The 25,435-nt window shown below is 32.0% G+C and overlaps 1 protein-coding gene across 3 annotated transcripts in view; it reads right to left on the minus strand.

Annotated features, from left to right (window-relative positions):
• Positions 1-25,435, minus strand: part of LOC127718538 (plexin-B1-like) — an 89,136-nt gene that overhangs the window by 22,693 nt on the left and 41,008 nt on the right. For 2 of the 3 annotated variants that reach the window (XM_052224610.1, XM_052224618.1), the window contains exons 10-21: positions 24,445-24,546; positions 22,400-22,522; positions 18,324-18,402; positions 11,277-11,419; positions 10,357-10,502; positions 9,910-9,957; positions 9,083-9,194; positions 7,778-7,932; positions 5,199-5,390; positions 4,286-4,355; positions 2,337-2,540; positions 152-325 (exon numbers count right to left, since the gene is read on the minus strand). In XM_052224610.1, coding sequence (XP_052080570.1) covers positions 152-325; positions 2,337-2,540; positions 4,286-4,355; positions 5,199-5,390; positions 7,778-7,932; positions 9,083-9,194; positions 9,910-9,957; positions 10,357-10,502; positions 11,277-11,419; positions 18,324-18,402; positions 22,400-22,522; positions 24,445-24,546 — 1,548 coding nt within the window. The remainder of the gene's footprint in view (positions 1-151; positions 326-2,336; positions 2,541-4,285; positions 4,356-5,198; positions 5,391-7,777; positions 7,933-9,082; positions 9,195-9,909; positions 9,958-10,356; positions 10,503-11,276; positions 11,420-18,323; positions 18,403-22,399; positions 22,523-24,444; positions 24,547-25,435) is intronic. The other variant, XM_052224625.1, reaches the window with a different exon arrangement.

Below are 25,435 nucleotides of genomic sequence, written 5' to 3' on the forward strand. Positions count from 1 at the left end.
CTCAAAAACTTGTACAAATTTTCCTTATACAATAAGTGGTTCCATTTACAACTGATCTACAAGCTTCGAATTTAGGTATTTTTTTCTGCTGTCTATAAGTTAACATACTCAATTGTCAAATATTGGACAGATTATTTTTATTTATACTTACAATTACATGAACTGTATTTACTTCTGACTTATTTGTTCGAGGAACGTTTTTTGGTGGAACACACTTGATATAATTCATTGTTATGTCAGAATCAGATTCGAGGAGACATTTTCCGTCCAAACCAACTTGTATGTTGTAATCTCCGATTCCAGCTCCATTTAAAATATTTTTACCCTATAGGGAAAGATAATAATGAAAACATAGCATTAAAAAGATAAGTATTGAGAAATAATTTATATGAACTTGTTTTGAAAAAAATTGAAATCTAAAAAGAGACAGAAGAAAGGTATTTAAAATATAATATAATATTCATCGAAATGAGTTTTGTTACATTGGTTACATTGAAACACGTGATTTTAAGTCAAATAATAACAAATAATTTCACAAGTGTGATTAATTCTGAAATCGTCATAAAACAGTAAGTGTTGTCAAGACGTTGTCTTTGATGTTGCATTATTAAGGAGCGAGAACACGAAGAAGTAGATATGAATTTTACGGTGATGTTGTTTACCGAGCAAGGAAATTTAAATACGATCCGGGTAGACTTGTCTTTCCTTTAAATAAACTTATTATAAAAGATTACCAATTCAACTCTGTAATTAGATCTTTGAATAGTGTTTTTGTTAGTAAAGATATTGATTTTGTTATCAGTAAATTAAAACCATATTAAAATAGTATTGTTATTGTATTTTAGTCTAAGATACAAGATTTTTTTGTATGAGTTGTTATTGGCTTTGAACTAGCTGTCAGTAACTGCGAGTTCTCTCAGATCTGTACTTTGTGTGTTTTTTGTTGTTAGGGATGTATAAATACCCTGTCACGTCCGGTCTGTGCTTTTGTAAGTTGTTTTTCTGCTTTGTATCGATCTGATGAGTCTAATGTAGACGCAATGCATTTGGCGTTTTTAATCATGAGCCTAATATGTTTGAGGAGTTTTCCTTTTAAAATACACCTGTGACGTAAATCTTTAATTCAAACGCTCCATTATTTTTCCAGGAAGGTAGAGGTATTTTCTTTTGTTCATCTTTGTTCATTGGGACGTTTTACCAATTGGATATTTCCATAGGCACTTTCTTAAAAAAGTGTCCACCCAAGGAAATATTTCTGAAGGTCGAAACGCAATATTGAATGAAGATATATTTTACTTAAACGACTTATACTGGATTTTAAGTTTGGATCGTACTGATTGAGCAATGACAACGTAGTAATTCTATGTCATATCAACAAACATTTTTTTTTTGCGAGTCGTTATTCCATCGTTTTCGCTCTATTATTTCTCCTGGACAGTTATTTGCACTTTCTCTATAACTTAACGTTGTGTGCAGCAAAATTCTACATGCAGTGCAAATTCAGTCAACAATTTGAACAAAATGCAAATACTTGTCTTTCGTTTTATTTGAAAACGAGTGAATGTTCCTCACATATTCCTACGTTAATTTTGTGCAATGTTTTTGAAATGTAATTGTATTGCTTTATATTGTTTATACTGGCAATGGATAGATAGCAACGAATTTGCGCAACACTTCGTAACTTTGGATTACTCTCTATAACTCTCTTTAAAAATGTCCTTGATTTTGTCTCAGGAGAATCCCCCAAAAACATTATCAACATCACAGAAAGTAAAACTTTTTAAATTGCGTCTGAAACGATGTTTGGAATAGCCTTCAACAGGAACGCTCAAACTCAAAAATCCAAGGATGTCACCATAGATACTATATAACCAACAGAGACCCCAAAATAGCCAAATCCATCTAAGGTCAAATTCTACTGAGGAGTTGGATGTGGACCCTTATCTTCATAATATTTATCAACAGAACATTTAAAAAAAGGTATGATATAGATTATTTCAGTCCAGAAGCACTGGCTACATAGACGATGTTACTTCTGGGGACTAAAATGCTTAAATATGTTTAGTACTAATATTCCAAAATGGCTACAAATTGAAAAAAAACCTATTCCACAGTCAGCTCTCTGAATCTGAAGGGCGGTTTCAAATAAAACTGTTGGAAGGTTCATAACGAAATAGTTGTACTTGATTATGAACGATTCAACATCAGCTGTTTTTATATTAAATGATAATTATATTTCCATGTGCAATACATTATTATTTTATGAGCGATATAAGAGAAATTCATTATTTAATTTTCAAATTGTGTTAGTTGATTCTTGATTTTGCTTTACTTACCTTGATTGTAATGGGAGATTCTTTGTCATAATCAACTACACCATCGAACCTTTCGAAAGAAGGATCATCAACATAATTAATCTCAAAAGTACGTGCTATTCCGTCAAAATTAACAATAACAGTTTGGACATTTGGCTGATTTAGTAATTTTTCAGGTGTTTGGCAAACAGCTTGCTTATCAGAAGGTACTTCACAAGGCTCATCCTAAAAAAAAAGAAGGTAAGTAAAAGTACAGATATGAATGTTCTCGATTTTAACCCCCTCTTTCAACATTGTTTGCTTTGTTGTGTTTCTTCCAATTTGTGACAGTTAAATGATTAAATGATGTATATATATATATCTATGAAAAATAACTTATAAAATTCTTATATTAATTTGTGGTGCGTTGCGAGCTTTTTCAACGTGAGGGAGTTCTTAATGTGACTTTGAAATGAAGAACTACAAAACAAGTGGTTAAAGGGGTGCAGTTTTATTTAACTATATGGCTGTCTGAATAATTTAACCTATATTCATACTTTGTTTCCTGACAATTTATGTAACAAAATTCTAGATAAGACCTGTGTTTGCCTAAACTTTTTGATAATTATTGTTTCCGGTTTTTACAAAAATACTGTCTGGAAAATAAAGATGGTATTTTAGAAGAATTGTTTTTCTGTACCATTCTGTTATTACTGAATGATACTTGCATCAGAATTTTGTTTTAGAACAAATGAACGTCATTGAAATCTATCAAAGAAGTCCGCGGAAGTCAATGTTATGGAATGTAATTAATCATTATTGAATATAATTTAATCTTTCAAAAAAAGGTACGGAGTGGTTCGAAGTATCATAAATTAACGCCGGCTTTTGTTTTTTGTTTTTTGTGGTTTTTGTTTTTTTGGTGATTTTTAGAAGTATTTCATTAACCATATTCCGAGTTTTTACATCTGCAATGTTGACGTTATATACTTCTGGGTTGGTTGTTGTGTAGTTCTGTTTTTTAAAGTTCAGTTTTAGATTCATACGTTCTAAATTGTGATTACTTTTGACAAATAAATACCTTATTATAGCATTTCCGTCAGCATCGAGTGAACACATCAATGAAGAGAGCTATCATTTTTGTATAGCATATGTAATGACTGATGGTATTCTATAACCACCATACATAGGGTATAATGTGAATAAAACTAATCGTGTTATACAGATTAAAGCTAACATAGGAAATGTGTAGTAATATGTGTATCATGTTTAACTATCAGCGCTTGTACAACACTATGTGATTCTATAGCAACAAATTCATCGATTGGATCTCGAATACCCATACTGTCAGACTATCCGTATGTATTTTCCTCTCCCTTTCCTGACGGGTTCCCATTTTTATAAATCATTGAAGTCTAAAGAATCTTAGCCACACCATAAACAACCAATCACAACTAACAGTTACTTATTAATAATTGCAAGATGGTGTGAATATCGATTGAAACTAATAGCTTCGCACCGTGGTTATTGTACAAACAGACCTTCATCTCTCGGTATAAATAAGTTTATTTAATATATCTACAAACCGGTTTTAGAGAAGTCTTAAACGTATAGTGAGGTGTGAGCGTTTGCTCTGTGTTTAAGTCCTCGCTGCAGTTTTGAAATAGTGCGCCGTTTCTTTTCTATATATTTGACAAGTGTGTGTAAAGATTTTGTGTTATGGATGAAAACACTACACCCTTTCTTTTCAATTTAATATAGTCTATCTGACAATAAATCTATTTAAATAAATTATGACATTTCTGAAATCCTACATTTGTTCAAAACAAAGGATATTGCCAAATAATGTTAAATCTGTCAAAAGCCATACAATACGGTATATAAGGAACTATTTAGTTGATAAAAATGGTCATACATCGTCCTAAATATGAGGATCTAGATACCTATTCGTGTTTCGATATGTCTCTATACCTATCACATGAATCACTTACCACTCTTTCGACAGTTATCTGTCCAACGTTTTTGAAACCATCACCATTGATTGTAAATTTAGCGCCTCCACTAAAAAATAAAATCACACAAATTTGTAAATGTCCACAAGTGACATGGATCATGTATACTGTAAACATGATAATTAAAATGTAAGGAATATCATTCATATAATTATTTTGAGCATTACTCTGTGGTTCCTTAACTTAACTGGGTTAATTCAATTCTGTCTCAAAAGCTAACACTGTTCAAATCACCAGGTAATGAGGTTATAAAGTGCATTTTGATACCATTGGAAACCAGAAACAGTGTACTTGTTTCAAGTCTTAATAATACAATTAACAGAACATCTTTTTTAATTGTCCACACTTGGTTTACCACACCTTTCAATAGCTCTAACTTTAACTATTAAGCCCTACAGAAATACACTGCATTTTTGTGAATGCTCAAATTATAGCGGGACAGATTCGAACTTCCGTAACGATGTATTACTTATGTTAGAAGCTTTAAACGTCATATGAGACATTATAAAGTTTTTACCTTATATGAGACATAGTAAAGTTTTCAATCTAATATGATACATTATTAAGAACTTTGTATCAGATATTATATTGTTTTAACCTTGTATTAGACGTTATAAGGTGTGTACTGTTAAATGAGACGTTATAAAGTTTTTAACCTTATACATGTTATATGCAACATCAAAAAGTCTTAAACCTTAGATAATACACTATACAGTTTTTAACCTTTTATAGAAATAGTGTATCTTCTAATATATCATCGACCGTTTAATTAATAAGACACATACTATTTTGCGAATGTGAAAGGCGCTTTAAAATCTGTTGAAAATGTTCGCTGTCACTAATTTGCTCTCGAATATATACCACCATGCATTCTAAACTAATAAATACCCACCTCTCTATAGCTTTTAAAGTTTCATTCGAAATATCAAATGTTGGATCCGGTAAATACTGAAATGTTCTATTCAGTCGTAATGTTGTCAACGTATCTATAACAACCACCAACTGTGTCAAGTTACGAGTTTCATTTGATTCCCCAGTTTTGCACATTATTTTGGAATCATTCATATTTACACTATCAAAAATGCTGAAACAACATGAAACCACATTAAAAAATTGTTTAAAAACTAACAGTAAAAAAACATTATATATAACACACGAAATAATGTGTTTCTGCAGTTAACTTGACATATATTTCGAAATTTTTATAACAACGGTTTGGGAATTTAAAAGAGCTGACGCCATTAAAGGTTAGTCGTTGCCGCGTTAATATAAGAAAATACCTGCTTCAAACTTGATTTTTGTAAATTATCTAAAATTATGAAATTTCTAACCAGTTGAACATTTTGATATGAAACAAATTGCAAATATGCAATAAATTGAATGAACTTCCATAGGTGGAGAGGAACACCACTTATCAAGTCACAGTAACAGTATACAAAAGAGGGACGAAATATACCAGAGGGACAGTCAAACTCATAGATCGAAAACAAACTGACAACGCCATGGCCAAAAATAAAAAGACAAACAGACAAATAATAGTACAGATGACACAACATAGAAAACCAAAGACTAAGCAACACGAACCCCACCAAAAACTGGGGGTGATCTCAGGTGCTCCGGAAGGGTAAGCAGATCCTGCTCCACATGTGGCACCCGTCGTGTTGCTTATGTTATTACAAATCCGGTAAATAGTCTAATTCGGTAAGTCACATTCGTGAAAAGGGAGGGTATTGTAGTTACGACATAAGGAACATATCCGATATCATATGTGAAACGGTTATTCCATAACGGTCAACCAACTCGTGATGGCGTCCGTAAAATTTACGAAGTGATGACTTCAACTTCACAATTTGGAACTCTTTGTTTAATAGCTTCCTTGTGAGCAGCAATCCTCTATCAAGGAAATCATGATAGGAAACACAAGCCCGGGAATATCGTATCAATTGGGAGATATATACTCCGTATGCAGGCGCTGCTGGCATGTTGCTACATAGAAATGGAAAGTTCACAATTGGGAAGCTGAAATCATCTCTTTTGTCGTAAAGTTTTGTTTTCAACCGACCCTCATTGTCAATTTCTAGATGTAAGTCAAGATATGAGGCAGACTTAACTGTATCTGTAGTATCCTTTATCTCTAGTTCGATGGGATAGATTCGTTCAACATAGTCACCAAATTTTGTATTATTTAGTGAGAGAACATCATCTATATAGCGGAACGTAGAGTTAAAGGATATTGCTAACTTGTATGTTTAGGTTACATTTAACCTATTTACTGTCATATTGAACTACTTTTTTACAGTGTAAATATATTTTGACTTTAACTATCGTAAGTACTTTCAGCCCTGGTTAAAAGCTCGATTTAACTTTAGATTCATGATTAGACTTGAGTTATTTGTCATATGAGAAATACTACTACGTGTAGTTCAAACTAAAGTTTGACTGACTCAACTTGCTATGTGTAATTGGAAGATGAAAGCATTTCTAAATTTCCGAAAAAAGATAGAAGGCTATGTTAAACCTGTCGGCACAACTTGGTGTTCTATCATTTTAATGAAATTCTGCAGTACGCATAGCTTCAGTTTCATGTGTTCGCATACTCTGTTTTTTTGTTAGTTATCTCGTTTAAATTGGTAATGTCTTTTATCTATCCTCGTATACAGTTCTAGGGAATGATTGGTTAAAAGCAACCGCGTAGAGACCGTGTATATTCCATATTGGGTTAATAGGCAGGACTTATTTCAATACACGGTTAGTAGTGGTGTTACGTCCCTTCATAAAAAACAACAAGGTGTTGAGGAAAAATCTTAAAGGTTTCATAAGACGAAGAAATTGATGATGAACGATTGAAATAAATTCATAAAATACATTTAAAGCTAACAAATTGTTATTGTTGGCATTTGTTTTTGTATAGACCAATGGAAGTAGGTTCTTAATACTAACGGTATTGAAGACTTGATAACTTTGATAGGCCACTAGTCTAAATACCACATTTTAAGATAGTCGGTAAGATAAATTTGTTACATAGTGTGCAAGTTACCTTATACGATATATATTGGGTCAGTAAATTCAATATGGGGATTTACGCTTCGCTCTCACCGCTTATGGAATTTACTGACCCTATATATATCGTATTAGGTCACTAGCACACTATGTAACTAATAGTATTATTTTCTGGATTTCGATATCCCACGTCAACTTGTATAGTTCTGTATATCTTCTCGCTATAATTAATGAAAAAATGAATCTTTATGTTTGCCTTGTTATAGTTCAACTGAAAATTTAAAAAAAATTCTCAATCAAGGTAAACAATTGCATTATAAATGACTTTGTGACAGATGATGAAATGTTTCATATGCAAAAAAAAGTCGACCAAAATGGAACTCGTATGATTATTTATGTATTGTAATTTAATTTTGCTTACATGTAAATCAATATTATAAAATCATATAAGAATAATTAATTTCAAATAACCTGCATTCTATGCAGATAACGTTATATCTATCACAGAAATCTATGGTGTATCGGTCTGGTCCTTCAAACGTAATATTTTGGCCTGTTATGGTAATGGTTGTATTTCCAGCTAAAATTCCCTTCATAGGATGAAAATCATGGATGTCACCTGGAACCTGAAATATCAATGTTGATTTTACTCCACGAATCGATCGATATTAGGAAAAAATAAAGAATTAAACAGAATCTCGTGGCATTAATAATGCATTTTTCATACTTCTGAAAGAACAACAGGAACAACTCATTTTATAAATGATTTTTAGAATTGTTCAGTGAGAAAAAAATAATTTGATGATAAGATATAAATGTTTCAAGTTTTTTTTGCAAACAATTGATATTGACGTTTTCGTTTAATTTTAATTGCTTTGTCATAGAATGGTAAATATTGAAATAATAGGAGTGCACAACAGTTCATGAAAACCATTTTTCACATAAAAGCTATTAATGATTACTAATTTGCTCTCAATTAGAAATATTAGATACATTTTGTTATTCATAGTAATAAAATGCATATTTCCTTCCAAAAACAATACATATGTTATCTATACACAAAATTTTGCAGAAGATAATAATGGAACAAATTGATCATAGCCTGTGTTAATTTGGATAGCCTGTGCTAATTTGGTTCCCCCAATGACTAGCAACAATATACATGCAGTAAATAAAAATATTCAAATATCTATTGAAACGGTCAATTTAAGAGATTAATCTACATCAGCTTTTGAATTAATGATTGGAATGTTTTCTTTTCCTTGTAACGAAGGATGTAAGTACGAGAAGTTATATAAAAATCTGCAAGTCGGTCAGAAGACTGTTCCGTTGGTGTTATATGCATCTCTGCAAGCACATCAATCATACTATTGGTGCAATTATTAGTACGATCAATTTTAAAAAAACGCATCATCAATTTTCGAAAGATCTTTAAAAATTTGCAAAGTGAACATGTGAAATTTTAGCAAATACACGGTAAAACGTGATCTCCAAAACAATCATCAGGATATTTACAACTAACAGCAAATATAATGCGCATTAATCGATAGTCTATTCAAAATATTACATATTTACGGGATTGTGAATATCCACGGCAACTATGACATTGCATCAATGGATTTGTAGCAGTAAAATGATTTTGAATCGCTTGTCAACATATCTCAATGCAGTTTCATTTGGACAAGAAATGTCGAAAATTTCAATTATCTCAAAAGTACAAAATTTACTTGCGTATACTTTGTCCATCTAATAAACGTTCTTATTCAATATATTTACCTTGTATGTAAAATATGTATTTTTCACGATAGGGCTTGGACGACCTTTAAATGACATGTTTATTTTGCCATTATTCGGTTCTGAAACTTCTCCAGTTATACAACTGAACCTGCTGAAAAATATGGATATTCATTGAATAACTATTAGTTACTTAAGGTCCATATTGATCATAAATAACTCAATATTCAGAATCCAATTCAGGTATAGAATTGCACAATGTAATATCTTTTTCAATTGGTGGGTCGGTATGAACTGAAAATCTCAAAATAATTGAAGGCATTCATTTGTATTATAATAGATACTACACCTTAATTACTTTTAGTTCCACTATTTGGTTATACAATATGCGGTATGAGTATTTCGATTTATTCATCATATTTTAAATTGTAAAACTATTTATTTCAGTCTCTAAATCGTTAAAATGTATCCGTTGTTTTTATCGTTTGTTGTTTGTGCATGCGTTCTTGTACTTGTTTGGTATCTTGAATGTGTACTGTCCCTGGAAATTTCTGCACAGTTTTGTGTCTTGTGTGGTTTAGAGTGTGTCAATCTTACTCTTTTTGACCTATACATAATTTCAGGAAAATTGTTACTAATACAAACTTTACTAGGTGGTTCAGAAACCATTTCGTTTTGTCAATTGAATATTATCATAGGTTCTGTATTTTTAACATAAACAATCTTACGTTTGATAAATATGTATGAATACAAAGGAAATGTGTGATATACATCAATGAAACAGTAACTGATTGACAACAAATAGCCGAATTATATTCTTGGTGTTAATATAATATTTCAAAACTATTGCATTACTATGGTAAACTTACGAACTGTCTTCCTCTTCTAATGTGGCATTAACTCTACTTCTGGGTTTACTAATGAGAAAAAACAATATGCTGTTCGAGTATTCTGATATTCCTTGTATTTTAAAGTGCAATAACTTTGATTTCAGTTACTTATTTCCTAAATTTCATCTGTTGTTTTTATCGTTCTATATATGTTGTTTGTGCAAGCGTTCTTGTCCCTATTTGGTATCTCGTGAGTTTCTGATATCTGGTTTGTGTGGTTTAGGGTGTGTTCGTCTTTCTTATTCATCTTATCATAGCTTCTGTATTTTTTACATAAACAATTTAACGTTTCATAAATATATATGAATAAAAGGAAATGGTGGGTGTATATGAATCAGACAGCAACTCATTGACAAAAATAGCCAAACTATATTCTAGATATCGATATTATATTCAGAAACTATTGCATTACTACGGTAAACTTACGTAAAATCGTCCTTATCGTCCTTTTCTTCTGTAATGTCGGTGCATTCAGCTCCATCAATGAAAAAATAATCCGGCTCATCGTCTTCGTTATTGACAGATACAATTATTGATGTCCCTCCTTTGACTGGTCCACTCACAGGATAAATCTGTAAATGTATAACTGCTTAAAGAGAGGCAAACGATACCAAAGGGACTTTCAAACTCATAAGTCGAAACTAAACTGGCAATGCCATGGCAAAAAAAAAAAAGGAAAAGACAAAAATCAAAAGACAAACAACAGTGCACAAAATACAACATAGAAAACTAAAAACTGATCTATCTTCATTTAAAAAATAGGAATATGATAATGCTCCTTTTATATTTCTTTTACGTTATCTTTACCAGTATGCTAACAACATTGATCTACAAGACTTGGTTAATTCAATTTATTTTATCGTGTTGTATATATTAGCAACTAAATTACCACTGTTTTTTGTGAGAGTTGTTTTGCTCAGACCTTGGATTTCTGTGTAGTGACTTGTGAGCTTTTTTTTTTGTCTTCCTTCATTTTTCTCTTTTGTCAAGGTATTGTCTATTTTCTTCGAATTATGTGTTTCAATTGTTTCCTTAGTATCGCTTTCCTCTTTTTTCTTTTATAGTATATCTTATAAGTTATTATCATATGTTTCCACAGGCAGCATGATAATGGTGGAATAACATTTTCTATAAAGTCGTATCAGCATATGGTGTAAAATTTCAATACATTTTTCAGCAATTTCACTAGAAGCGATATTACTGTTAATCACATGGACATGTACATATAAAACCTTTTTTCCCTTTTGATCTTATATTCAAATAAAGATGACACATTGTCTTTTTACATTTTGCTATGGCACAATGTCAAGTCCAGTTTTAAAGAGTTTCAAGGCAGTCACATTTACCTTTTTGACTGTAACTGTGTCTTTATTTTGACTGCACATTCCAGATCTTATATCAATACAACAACTGTTATTCCAATGACAGTTCTTAACGAATTGTGATTTGCCACAGTTTTTGTTGTTATGGAAACTACCACATGTGTATACTACAAATTTACAAAAACAAAATATACATCGTACAACCGATCCTCATTCATTTCGTTTTAGATCCGACGGATACAATTATGCACCGCTGTTCAGTTTTCATATAGCACACGAAAGGAACTTCCATTTCATTTCTTCACTTTTTGAATAAAATAAATTGTTAAATATTACAGTTTAATGAATATTATCGGAATAACTACATAACTGATGAGAAAGTATATATTTTTTTCATGTTTTATACTTTTTGTTTCGGGTTTTTGAACGGATCTATGTTTTTTATCCGTTTTGCATTCTTCAATGGTGTTTTAATATAAATATCAAATCAATTATACCAAAGAAACTGATTCTTTAAGTTAGATAGCATGTGCAATGTTCAAGACTAGATTTGAAGCAGTTATGTTTTCGAAGTACCCCTCGCTGATAATGATACATCATGGACCGTCCAAGAATACGACAGTATATATTGTATCCTAATCCTCTATATGGTTTTGAGTAAACGATAACAGACAGAGAAATAAAACAATTTTGATCATGTAAATTTAAACGATTATTATTCAAATATTGTAAACTTATATCTTAACTATTTGCTGAAAAAGGACCTGTTTTTCTTGTATTAATTGAGAAAAAAAATCATCATAGAATAACTTGTTATAAATGATCATCATGCCATTGTTTAGATTTCGAACAAGAAACGTATTAAATTGAATCCCTACAACTGTCCATTTAGACTAAAAATGTAAAATAGTCAATACATGAAGAATTTTACATTGGGTGAAAATATAATGAAATGCAATTACCTCCTTGACACGATATTCAATTATACAGCTGTGCGTGATCATATATCCCTCGCGTGTTAAAAAAAATGACGCAGGTTAGTAATACAATGTCAAATATCTACTGTTTTTTTTTTATCTTTCAGATTTATCATACCCTTTAATATTTACAAATATAATTTCTTCTTTGACTGATCCATTTACGAAAATGGAAATTTAAAGTATTAGCCCAGCAGATTACGTCAATATTCAGAAAAATCGTTCAGTTTGTTGTACAAGCATCAACATTTGCATGTGTACTCCCCTTAGGATACGTGTTTGAAAAATGTACTCGTTAGCCATCTTTTTTTCAAAATGGTGGCCATTTTTGAGAGGGCCTCCAATCCGGGTTTAAAAAAAATAATATAAAAGTAGTCTTAGTAGTTACATTTTAATGGTTTTAGGTCAAATAATACATTTGCTTTTATACATAAGCCAAATACTATATAATATTCAAACATTTTAGACAGTTCCCATCATCAGTTACGGATAGACACATCTTCCTCTGCCTCATGTTTTATTGTAAATATGTGAATTTTCAGTTATATTCTATATTACTTTTTTTTATATGTCACAAACTTACTGTTCACAATTCATAAGGCAATACACTTTGGAATTGTATAAAGTTCAAGATTTATATCCTTTAATTTTGTCAGGAAAACGTCATTAACATAACTAGCGTTTAGTTGAAGGTGGCAAGAGGATAACATAATTATAGTAGTCTATTGAAATTGTGAAGATAAATATTATAAGGATGTCAAGTGTGACCCCATTGAAATCCAAATATCAAACTGATTGGAACAAATGTTGCCTTTGTCAGACAGAAAAAAAAGGTGAAGATCTTAAATCTCCACCAACTCACTATTCATGCAACAAAGAAAATGATGGCTACTACATGATCGCAACAAACATTCCACTCTATCAACCCATTAACCAACTTCAGATCATTTTAAATCCCATCAGATTAGGCGAAGGTGATGGTTTTGAAGACACACTGAGACGGAACAGTGTCAAATATCACCAGAGCTGTAGGTTATTGTTCAACAATACCAAGGTAGACAGGGCAAGGAAGAGGTCAGCTATAAATAGGACCTCTTCAGACGATGACAAAGCAAGGTTAGAAGAACCAGCATTGAATGTCGTGTGTGTTTTTTATGCGATAAGGAAAATCCAACATCTGAACTGCGACAAGCCATGACAATGCAGCTTGATAAAAGGTTAAATGAATGTGCCCGAAAACTTAATGTTGGAAAGCTTCTGACTGTAATTAGTGGAGGAGACGTTGTTGCACAAGAGCTGAAGTATCACTATTCTTGTCTGACAGCTCTGTACAACAAGAAGAAGGCTTACCTATTAGCAATTAAAAATCATAATGACAGCGAACTGTCTGAAGAAAGTGAAGTATATACACTTGTGTTTTCAGAGCTCCTCACCTACATAGTGTAGACAAAAATAAGTAGTGATAATCCTGCTATATTCCGTCTTGCAGATCTAGCCAATCTCTACAAACATTTTGTACGACTTAAACATTAGGAATGAAAACACCTGATATCAGTTCCACTAGATTAAAGGAAGAATTGCTCGAAGAAATTCCTGAACTTGAAGCTCATAAGAAGGGAAAGGATATTCTTCTAGCTTTCAAAAAGTATATTGTTGCGGCCTTGTCACAAGCATCCAACAATTCATAAGCTATTATCCTCGCCAAAGCTGCCAAGATCTTGCGTGGACACATGATTGACCATGAGTCATGATTTACTAGAACATTTCATGAAGGATGTGTTGAAAGTGCAATTCCTTCCACATTTCTTCAGTTTAATTGTGTGCATGATTGAGCATGGTGCTGATACAAAGTCACAATTACTCTTTGGTGCATCCAAGACCGATCTAACAATGGCTCAACTTTTACAATATATTTACTATTTTAAGTACAGAGAAGGAGCAGCAACTCCCGGGCATTCAAAAGACTGCGAAACCTCATTTGCATCGATTTGGGAATTTCTGTATATGCCAAAACTATGCCTCTCCTCCGTGACCAAATCCATTCAGTGGCTACAATGCAGCATGTCATGAATAAGATTATAGACACGGTTGCATATCTGAATCCATTTCTGACTCCCGTTATTGCTGCTGATCAGCCAATCTACGCATTAGCAAAACAAATACAGTGGCATTGGCCCAAAAAGTATGGCGTACACAAGTTTGTCATTGTGTTTGGGGGTCTGCATATTGAAATGGCAGCATTTAAGTCCATTGGAAACCTCCTCCAAAATAGTGGATGGACAGGAGCCATTGTTGAGGCAGGGATTGTTTCCTCGGGGACAGCAGAATCCTTTCTTTCTGCTTCAAGTGCACCAGGTTACAGTTAGAACACTCTACAAGCTACTTAAAGAAGCCTACATGTGTTACTGTTCAGACTCAGAGGCCAGTGAACAAACACAGGATGTGCTATGTATCATAGACTAGTGCTAAAGGCGCAAAACTGAAAGTCCACAGTTTCAATTCTGGAATCTGGTGTTGACAATGGAATTAACAATTTTGTCCCTGGTCCGATCATTTCGAGAAGCAGACTTTTCTTTATACCGTCAATCATTGTGCGAGTTGTTACCTTTCTTTTTTGCCAACATCAATGTTAACTATGTACGATGACTTCCCATTCATCTCAGAGACATGATGTTACTTGAGCGTACACATCCTCAGCTGACTGCAGAATTCCATAACGGAAAATTTATTGTACACAAATCTAATCGTGAATTTTCAGCGTTGGCTATAGACCAAGCACATGTGCAAGCGAAGGCTGTTATCAAAGGTTATGGTGGTGCCATTGGTGTGACAGAAGACCCATCTGCACCACGACGTTAGATGGTAGCCGGACCTGAAGGCAGTCACTAGGTAACTCAGTATGAATCGGCATCTACAACCAAGGATGCCAATGAAAGAAACAGACATCACGAACAGACAGAACACACACACAAAATTTCTTCGATAAGGTACAGAAGCTGTATAATGTAATGAAAAATATGGGCAATCCATTTATGGAAGAGACCGATGAACTTTTTACACTAGATACAAAAAGTGTTGCCCATCGTAGTGCTGCTCAAATGGTTGCTGCTCATTTTGATAATGGTAAACGCACTTCAATGAGTTCATGAAAGGGCTGGATACAGAGGAGTGTTCATTTCATCAGCCAATCAAGAAGAACAAGACAGATTTCCTTCGGCAAAAGTCAGAACTGAAAGCAGGGGATTCAAAGGAAAAAACTTAAAGGATGATTATCGTCTATTCTCTACACTTTTCATATCCTGCCAGTCTAGAGAATGTGACCTGATGGAATTTTTTCAGCATGAGAATCGGTCTTTTCCCGCTGCACTGAGTAATAATGGTAATCTTTAAAGCTGTCAGAAATCAGCTTGCCACAATACTGGAGACTCACTTTACTCCTCCTGATACTGAACCAGAGAAGCTGGTGTCATCATATAAGACGGCTTTAATCAATGCATTGCCTCCAAGGATATTGAAGACGTTTAAAGAATATGCAGCACTAGAGGTAGTCCAAAAGAATAAACATATAGTTGTACATGTACTTACACAAGAACAGATATTGTGTTTGGTGTATACTGGTCCTCTCGTTTAAAGCTGAAACACGATAAAGCGAGGCATAGGCGTTAGACGCAGAGTGACTGATAAAGGGAAAATCCCACAAAATTGGCGAAGCCTCATCAGAGACAATAGCAACAAGACTGAGCTATTTAACTTTCTGGCGGATAAAATTGTAAAGATGTGTCAAAATAATAGTCATAGTCACTCAAGAAGAGAATGTTGTCTGCAATCAGTCAATGCGTATTGAAGGACTGAAACACTGCAATCACGAGGAATCCGACACACGAACCTTCTTGCATGCAAAACACGCTGCAGCCGATGGTAACAAAATTATTTTGATTAAAGCCAGCGACACGGATGTCCTTGTCATTACGGTCAGTGTTCTACCAATTCAGCAGCTTCGTGGTGTAGCTTGAGGTGGATTCCCAAACATGATATAAGTATGTCAATTGGCCCAGAAAAGTCCAAGGGCCTTCTATTTTTCCACGCTTTCAGTGGATGTGATGTCATTTCTGCATTCACTGGAAAGGGAAAAAGGAGTGCATTGTAAACATGGATTTTTTGTCCTGAGGCGTCTGTTGTTTTTGTAAAAGCAACAATTGACGCAGAACATCATTATATTCTTGAAAGGTTCTTAGTCACTATGTATCAAAGGTCTAGTGACATCAAGATGACATGTGGTAAATCTTTTGGACAGCACTTCCGCCAATTGCCAACAGCCTACGAAGTGTGGCTGCAAAACTGAATGTCGCGGCAGGTGCAGTGTTATCGTTTGAGTCTTCCTCTGTGTAAATGCAATTTTGAAGGCTAGAATATATTTATTGACATGACCTTTTCCTCAATGTTTGATTATCCGTTTGATTTCTTTCACCTCTCTTTCGTTTAATTTTTATGTTACAACAATACTACTGTTATTTCTCTTCAATTTTGATGATTACGTTAAAGCGTGGCTCGGTATTTACACATCCCGCCATTTAGTTATAGTGTTATGGTGGTGTTATGAATATGTTTCCTTGTATTTATTATTTTTTTCCTGTTGTACTTTATCAGAGGAGTGTGCTCATGTATATTATTTTACTTTGTTGTCTTAGTTATTTATATTTTCATATAGTATTTGTGATTATTAGACTATATTGACGGCTCTATCCTAATTATTGTCACTTTAACATATTTTGTCTTTGTTTTGCCCACACTTAATTAAATGGAGTTTGATTTCCATAGAGTCGTGTTATTTGATGTATTCGAGTATTTGGTTTTGCCAGTTGTTTATTGAGTTTTCTTTTTTGAATTTTTCTTGGAGTTCGGTTTTTTTTGTTATTTTTACATTTTTTTTTTAATTTAAGAGAAAATAAATGGTTACAAAAAAAAGAATAAAACCCATAAAAATACAAAAAAAACCCTGTTATTTACCAGTAAATACAATTTTTTTCATTTATGTTGATATACATATAATGATTATGTTTAATATCTGAACGAAAAACCGTTTAGTTTGGTCATGCTTATCAATTTGAATAGTAAAAATAGTTATTATTATCTAGAAGGGCGGCCATCTTAAAAAAATGCCGCCATTTAAAATTTCAAGTGGCTTACGGGATTTTCCGATTAATTAGACTCGAAGGAGTCTCCATGTCAATGTTGGTGCTTGTACAACAAAGTCAACGATTTATTTACTAATCTGTTGGGTTATATCTAACTACTATTTATAATACTAATTGAATTTTCGGAAATTTCTGGAAAACGTTTGAATTTTACTTAAAGATTATTATAGTTTATATCGCAAGGGTTGTTCTCGCATTTGGAATCTCCTCTTTCATGCATTAACCTATTTGCGTTTATTTACAAAAATGCATTTTACATGCACTTTTTAAAATTCGGTATTGTTCCTGAACATTAGAATTTTCTTGAATTCTGTGACATCAACACTATTTGCATAAGGAATGATCATAACTTTATCCACTTTGGGACAATCTCCATATGAAATATGTTATAAATGACATCATTGACTTTTACGAACTCCATGTCCCCATACAATTTAATTAATACTGTCATGTGCCGTGGAGGTTTATATTGCTCCTGTATTTTGCAGTGACACTGATATGACACTAAAGTTGATTCTGTACGAATACATGTAAGACATGTTATTTGTGTGGTGGTATACATAACAAACTGAGGAAAGAGAAAAAATACGCAAAATACGTTATCTCAAAGTAAACTCACCATAAGAGTACAAAAAAAAAAGATAATAATAATACTCCATTATGTCCTAGCTTGCTTTGATTACTATCTAATACTTTTTTTTGGGTAAGATGCTAAAAATAATGAATTATTTTTTCAAAGTGTAACTCATAGCCAAAATAGCGAACATATTGACAAATCAACTACCTTCCAGTGAGGAAAGTAATAATATCATTGCTTCGTAGTCAATTAAAACACAATTTATCATTTAACCAATCAAATTAAAACATCAAAGATTTAAAAAGAAATAGTTCAAACTTACCATTTAAGGTCGCCTCATTATCGAAATACAAATCATTGTATTTTAGCCGGACGATATAGGGTTCTGCTATTTCGATCAACTGAAAGAGAGATAGAACTTTATCTCATCAGTATTATTAGGATATTTATTCAGAAAGTATCTAATCAAATTCACTTTTCAAATTTAAATTAGCAATATATCACACATGTCTTTGGTACTTCTTACTTGTGCTTTCTCAACCGTTAAGCTGTTAATAAACTCGTTACAAATTATTGTGACACTTATGTTCGTAGTTATTTTAGCTATTTCTGGTGTGGATTTCTCATCGCTGTAAACTATACTAAAAATGTACCACACAATATCACCAAACAAAATTTTTTCGATTTGCTACAATTTGATAAATAATTAACGGTCTTTCAATAAGTATGGTCACAACTTACAATAATCTTTTCTGCAGTAATACATGTACAATGTAAAACGTACAAAATAAACTATTCGGACATGTTAAGAAATAACTAATGCAATATTTTTTAACTGGATAATATTTATGCTCGTTTTGCAGATTAAGTGTTTTGTAATTCAATGAAAACGTACTGTACCCTCGTGATACAGACCTATGTCTTTATTTTGTTATAACTGTGTGTTGCCGTTCAATCATATTGTAAAATAGACAATACAATTGGGACATTTAAATTGACCAGTTGGTATTGTTAGAGTTGATAAAAAGATGATCACTCATGCATTTAGAGTCTACCTGAATGCTGTTGTAGTGTAACTGGGATAGGTCTTTCAAAAATTATCCATGTGGCATTAAGGGTTCAATGTTTATCTTTGTTACATAAAATAACATGCCTACAGTTTCAATTAGCATATATGGTATGAATAAAGCTAGAGTATAACAAGATGCAAACTTATTTCAGGTTCTAATATATGCTAAAAACTACTGATGTTTTAATAAATTCATTTCCCTATGTTTTTCATTGAAGAATCCTTAAATAGGGAATAAACATAGTAATTACCATCTTTTATTCGAAAAGAATGTATTCCTTAAGTAATTGACCATACAATTGCCAAATAAAAAAACATTTAGGATGAAAAAAAGAGAGATTTTTATTTTACAGTTATTTCAAATTTTAGGAGTGAGCAAGCCAGAACAGGTATTTTATTGCATGTCATATTGTCTTCATTTCCTTTTAATGTTTCCAAAGCCAAATACTATGAGTGCTCTGATTTCTTTTATTTTGTTGAAAGACCTCTTTCATTTCTTTGGCTTTTTCTAATGGGAGATAACTCAAAATATATTTATTTTACTCTTGTGAAAATCTTAATTATTTTATAATGTCCATAATTTTCCACAATTAATAAACCCCAGAACAAATGTGTGCATTCCTTCATTTAGACATTTGTTCAATACTTGACATGAGCCTTGCACAACGTGTTTACTGTATGCATAGTGAAATGTCAAAAATAATAGTTATGAATACACTGTTTTATTTGTTTATTTATTCATTTATTGACACCGATATTTGATATCCCATCTAGTATTCCAGTTTCACTATTTGTAATAATTTTTAAATACTTTCCTAATTTTAGTTTTTGGAAAATATTTTTTTTTAATTATTTCCAATATCACATTCAAAATAATTATCATCACTTTACAAATTTTTTGGAATATTTTATTTATATTTTTCACTATATAACTTGATTTTACTATATCCACAGTATTCAATTTTTATTTCATTTGCCATGATATGTATCATAATTAATTAATATTAGATCCCGAATTTTATTATGATAACACTTTTCCAACATAACATTCAAAATTGTTATCCTCAGGTTATTGTTTTTGAAATATTTTACTTTTAATTTTCACTTTATCACTAGATTTGACTATATCCACTGTATTGACATTCTATTTCGTTTCCATGATATATTTCCCATTTAAACAGGTGAATCATTTTCATATTAGATCCAAAATGTTATAATGATTATTTTCAAATCACATTTAAAGCCACAGAAACATGTTGGATGAACTTATTTCTACTACTTGCACTCCAGTTTTTAATTTTGTTTACCGTTTAGATCAACTAAATCCCATCTTATAAAAAGTGAACTCCTTTGAGTGAACACAGTATTTTTATGCACAAAAATCCTAACAGATTTCAAAGAAAAACACTGCATGGTATACTCCAAAATTATTTTGAATTTTACATGTACATCATCATATGAAAGCCACACAAAACATTTTGAATAAATTATTTCCTCCTTGATACATTCATCACAATCCATTCTTGGAAAAAAAACAAGTCACATATTTTAAGAAGCAAAATTAAATGGCATCTAAGAAGTGAATTAAAATAAGATAAATCCCAATATTTTATGCACATTGATTCCAATAGATTTCAAACACTACGAATAATACTCCACAATGAAAAGTTTGATGGGATATATGAAGAAATGCCTAACATATCCATCTGAAAACTGAAACTGAAAACACCTGAAGAGCTCACTAGACAATAATATGTATAAGGGTTAAAAACTTAAAGATTCATTTATTATGTAAAAACAGTTTTAATTTTCTTACATATTATCATGCAGTTAAGAAAATCTTTTACTAATTTAGAATTTTGGGTCAAAATTAGGTTAATCATCTATGATCATCTATATTTGCATTTTAAAACAATGAAAACCAATAATATTTTCTTCCCTATCAATTTTATAATAGAATAACCCTAGGTGAATAAAAAACGTCAGGAAAAAAGTATGCTGTAAGGTTGGGTTAGGAGAATAAAAAACAGTATAGGTAGAATCAGTAATTGTTATCCCATGAGGACTCGGTGTGTCAGTGTAAGATCATCCCGACGGCCGCAGGCCTGAGGGTGATCTTACACTGACACAACAAGTCCGAGTGGGATAACTATTTTACATCCCAGCTCTTCTAGACTATATGAAAAATATTTACGCTTCATTACATCTAGTTAAGAATGACATACAATAATTATAATATACTTTCTATATTAATATATAGTATATTCCCCTTTATGAGCCCCATATACAATGTTTAAATATTTTAAATTAACAGTAAGTTTGTATCCAGTCGTCCTGGTGTAGGGGTATGAATCGTGGTTTCATGTGCTTAAGGTCGACTCCCGGCATAGACACTGGAAATTTAGATTTTTTCTACCTAAATTTTGAAAGTTAGTCTTTATTCCGCAGAAATATTTCTTAGTTTTATTGTGTGTTCGACATTCCCGCCAAAATGTTACAGAACAATTGAAAGCATGCAGAACAAAGAAACTCAAGGTAGGGTGATCTGGAAGGGGTGATCCGACTCAGATCACCCCTGTTAGAATAAAGGAGTTGGGATGTAAAGGTAGACTCAACTCTAAAAATACCAACTGGTCAATTTAAATGTCCCAATTGTATTGTCAATTTTACAATATGGTTGAACAATAGGTAAAGGTAAACAGCAACACCTATAGTCAAGTCACAGTAATTGTATTACAAAAAGAAACATAATATTATAGATAACTTCCATATATATATTCTCTGTAAAAGGATATGATTTTTCTGAGTATTCCTTTGAAATTAACCAAACTAAATATAAGACCTCAGATATTTTTTTCAACCCTTGTTATTAGAACTTCCACGTCACACCTATTTATAAACGAGACGTATCTTAAGGAAGGATTTTCGCCTCAATGCATAAATAATAAACTGATCAGGTGTTCCGGAAGTATTAATAAATTGATGAAAAAAAGTCAGTTACGTCACAATGTTCAGTTACATCACAATGGTTCACTCGTGGACTTAGTAATAAAAAAGACCCACCCCCTATTCCTACCGTTAGTGATCATAGAAGTAAATAGAACAAAAGTATCACAAAAATAGCGAACTCTAAAGTAATTTAAATGGGGAAGTCCATAAACACTGACAAAATCAAACGTTATCAACCAACGGAACGAATAACTGTCATATTCCTGACTTAGAATAGTCAAGAAAATCAAGAAAATGCTGGGTTAAATTGGTTTCATAGCTAGGCTACACTTTTAAATGCATGCTTTTTGATACAAATAATAATAATTTTAGAGCTTTACCTGTACTCCCATACACGAAAAATGTGTATAGTTCATACCCCACAGTACTCCTGAAGCAGTTACAATAATACCATTTTGACTTATTTCACATGTGAAGTTTGATGAAGTCATTTTTTCAATCAACTACAACATTAATATACTACATTAAATTAACTGTTATGCTTTAGTTTTACTTCATTGAGGAATTCCCGCAACTCGAGGGTTACAAGTAGTCCTCCGAACACGAGTATCATGTATGAATACAGTAAAACAAGTTTTAAGCGGCATGGTATGTTTTTTGTGAATAAAACAACAGTCTAATGATTAAAAACAGAATGTGATTCTGAAAAGAGTGAAAATGATTAGGAAAATATAATTATACATTTCATGTGAAATTACATTTCTCCACATGGACTTTTCATCATATTTAACTAAAATGTAATATTAACTTCATTTTTCCAAACTTTAAAATAATCATGACAATTTTGTTCATAACCCCGAACTAGTTTAAAGTTTACTAGAGTTTAGAAGCATTCGACTGTTGTTTACTGTATCAAGAAATATTATGAATAACTAAAAAATAGGTAGCATTATATAATATTTCAAGATCATGCTCAGCTAATTTTCCGTGTGGTGTTTGTAGACTGTTGTCTTTTCATCTTTTTTTTCCATACTGTTGTAGATCTTCTTCGACCAATAATTTTTGGATGCGGATGGTTTTAATTTTACAGATTTTCATCAGATGACTGTTTTCTTGTGTTTTTTTTTTTTAAAGCATTCGTAAATATGGTACCGGTGCACATGTAACAGTCAGAAACGTGATTTCCAGTTGAATTACATATATTCATATTTAAAAAAAAAAAACAATTTCATAGAGTTGTCATTTGTTTTTGTTGATATGTTTTACAAGTCCGTGTAAAATGCATACAGAGCAAACTTATTTATAAATCATTTAAACTAAATCTAGACTAAATGGTTAGACTCTAAAATGTCTGAATTTAACTCTATTGATATCTACTGCATGTATACATTACTACAATCGATCGACTTTATAAAAAGTGAAATATTTTACATGTTCTACATTACTTTTATAACTATAGTTTCTATTTCAAATAGTAAATTGACAGATGGGTTCACTCGCCACCTCTGCCGTGAAAACTAAATTAAAGAATCACAATCATCTACGTTTCAAAACAAAAGTACAGAATGATGAGACATTTCAAGTTTTAATGTCAATTTTTAATCATTCTGTATATTATTTTCTCTAATGGTTGTGGCCTGTTATCTTTTTCTTGCATGAAGAGATATTTCTCGTATCACTGCACGGAGTGTGATTAGAAAAAGTGATATGAAAATATGCGTTTATTTGATTGGCTTATTCAGCATCATGAGACGATATTACGACATTTCCATTGGCTATTCGTTAGGTCATTGATAACTTTTAAAGGTTAAGACGATGTATATTTCGTTCGTGGAAACGGACATGTATGTGATTTCTTCAATAATATACGAAACACTCACACTTTTCACCTGAAAATCTTCATTTTGTCAAATTTTATTACATTCTGAAGCGTACAAAAAGTTTGAAATGTCTGATGTTAAAGTTTGACATCGGAACAGGACATATGACGTCATACTGGTATGTGCAAAAGACTAGATCAACGATTCGCGGGATTTTTAATTCAACACAATGAACGTGTTGACAATAAGAGAAATAGGTTTAACAACTTGTGAGAATTGGATATCGATGTTTTACTGGGCCTCACTTAAATCTATTATTTATGAAAGTGACCCAAAGGTCTAGAAAGAAGCATGAACATGAAAATGAAACTAAAGCAGGATATACAAAAAAAGCAGGTTATCTAGATTAGTCTTTATATTGCAGAAACATCTTGTTTTTGTTTTATCTCTGTGAAGCCCACTTGATATATTTGACATGAAAAATTATTGTTTTTCAAATATGGTTTTTGACAAAATATAACACTTGTAAGTACTAAACATGATGAACATGAATGTAATATGATATTTCATATAATAGATTACATATCAGTTTACTGTGATCTTACATTAATTTCAAATTCTCTCACGCGAATTGTTAAATTTTCAGGTCGGTTGGCATACAAGTGTAACTCAACATCGTTATCTAGACGGGGACATTTTTCTTCTTCCTGTAATGAAAATGAATGGACAAATATGTAACAGTGACATGTTGATTAGTTATCTGGACTTGACAAACACTAGTGTGAAGCTAAATTTCTCTGACTTCTCGAAGTATTTAGATATTTAACAATTTTCACAAAGTTTAACAAAGTACACAACTTGAAACAAAAATTCGCAATTTTCGGTTTGCTTTTGGTGCTTTCTCAATGACATTCGCTCGCATGTTTCAAGCATATTAAGCAGAGATTATTTTTTATCATTTTGAACAAAGCATTTTTGTTTTTATTATACATTATACTATAAATGTATGATAAATATCACTGTTTCAATGCGTGATTTTTGACTTAACTTCATCTTGTAGGACATCAAAAGTTGTTGAAACCAAAACAAAACATAGATGGTACTGGATTAAAATATAAATCTATCATTATTCAACACATAAATTATGTACGCGTTTTGGACCACGCTGAAATTTTTTAATTTTTCAAAATTTAATAACGAATAATGAAATAGTTCATTATTCATTATTTAACGCTCAGTATTGAATATATTCAAATTGAAAAGCGAATAATTGTAAAGTATGTTAACAAGTTTTTTAAAGTCGTTAGTCTACACGACACACAATCAATAGGATAGATTTTTGCGCGTGTAAAACTGGTTTAACTCTGCCACCTTTTGTGCCTGAAGTCAGTACATGCTACATGCAACTTGACCATGCGTTTTTCGCTGTTGTTTGTCATTGTTTGCCTGTCTATTTTTCTTTATAGAAGAGTCGGGCGTAGGTGATTGGTTCGATCTGTTAGTACTGCCCATTATTTAAGGAACTTACTGTTATTCTTGATGAGTAATTTGAAGCCATTTGAATACTGGAATCGCCGCGATATAGTCATTATGCGC

The sequence above is a fragment of the Mytilus californianus genome, unplaced genomic scaffold (assembly GCF_021869535.1).
Source record: "Mytilus californianus isolate M0D057914Y unplaced genomic scaffold, xbMytCali1.0.p SCAF_1, whole genome shotgun sequence".
In the NCBI taxonomy this organism is placed as follows: Eukaryota; Metazoa; Mollusca; class Bivalvia; order Mytilida; family Mytilidae; genus Mytilus; species Mytilus californianus.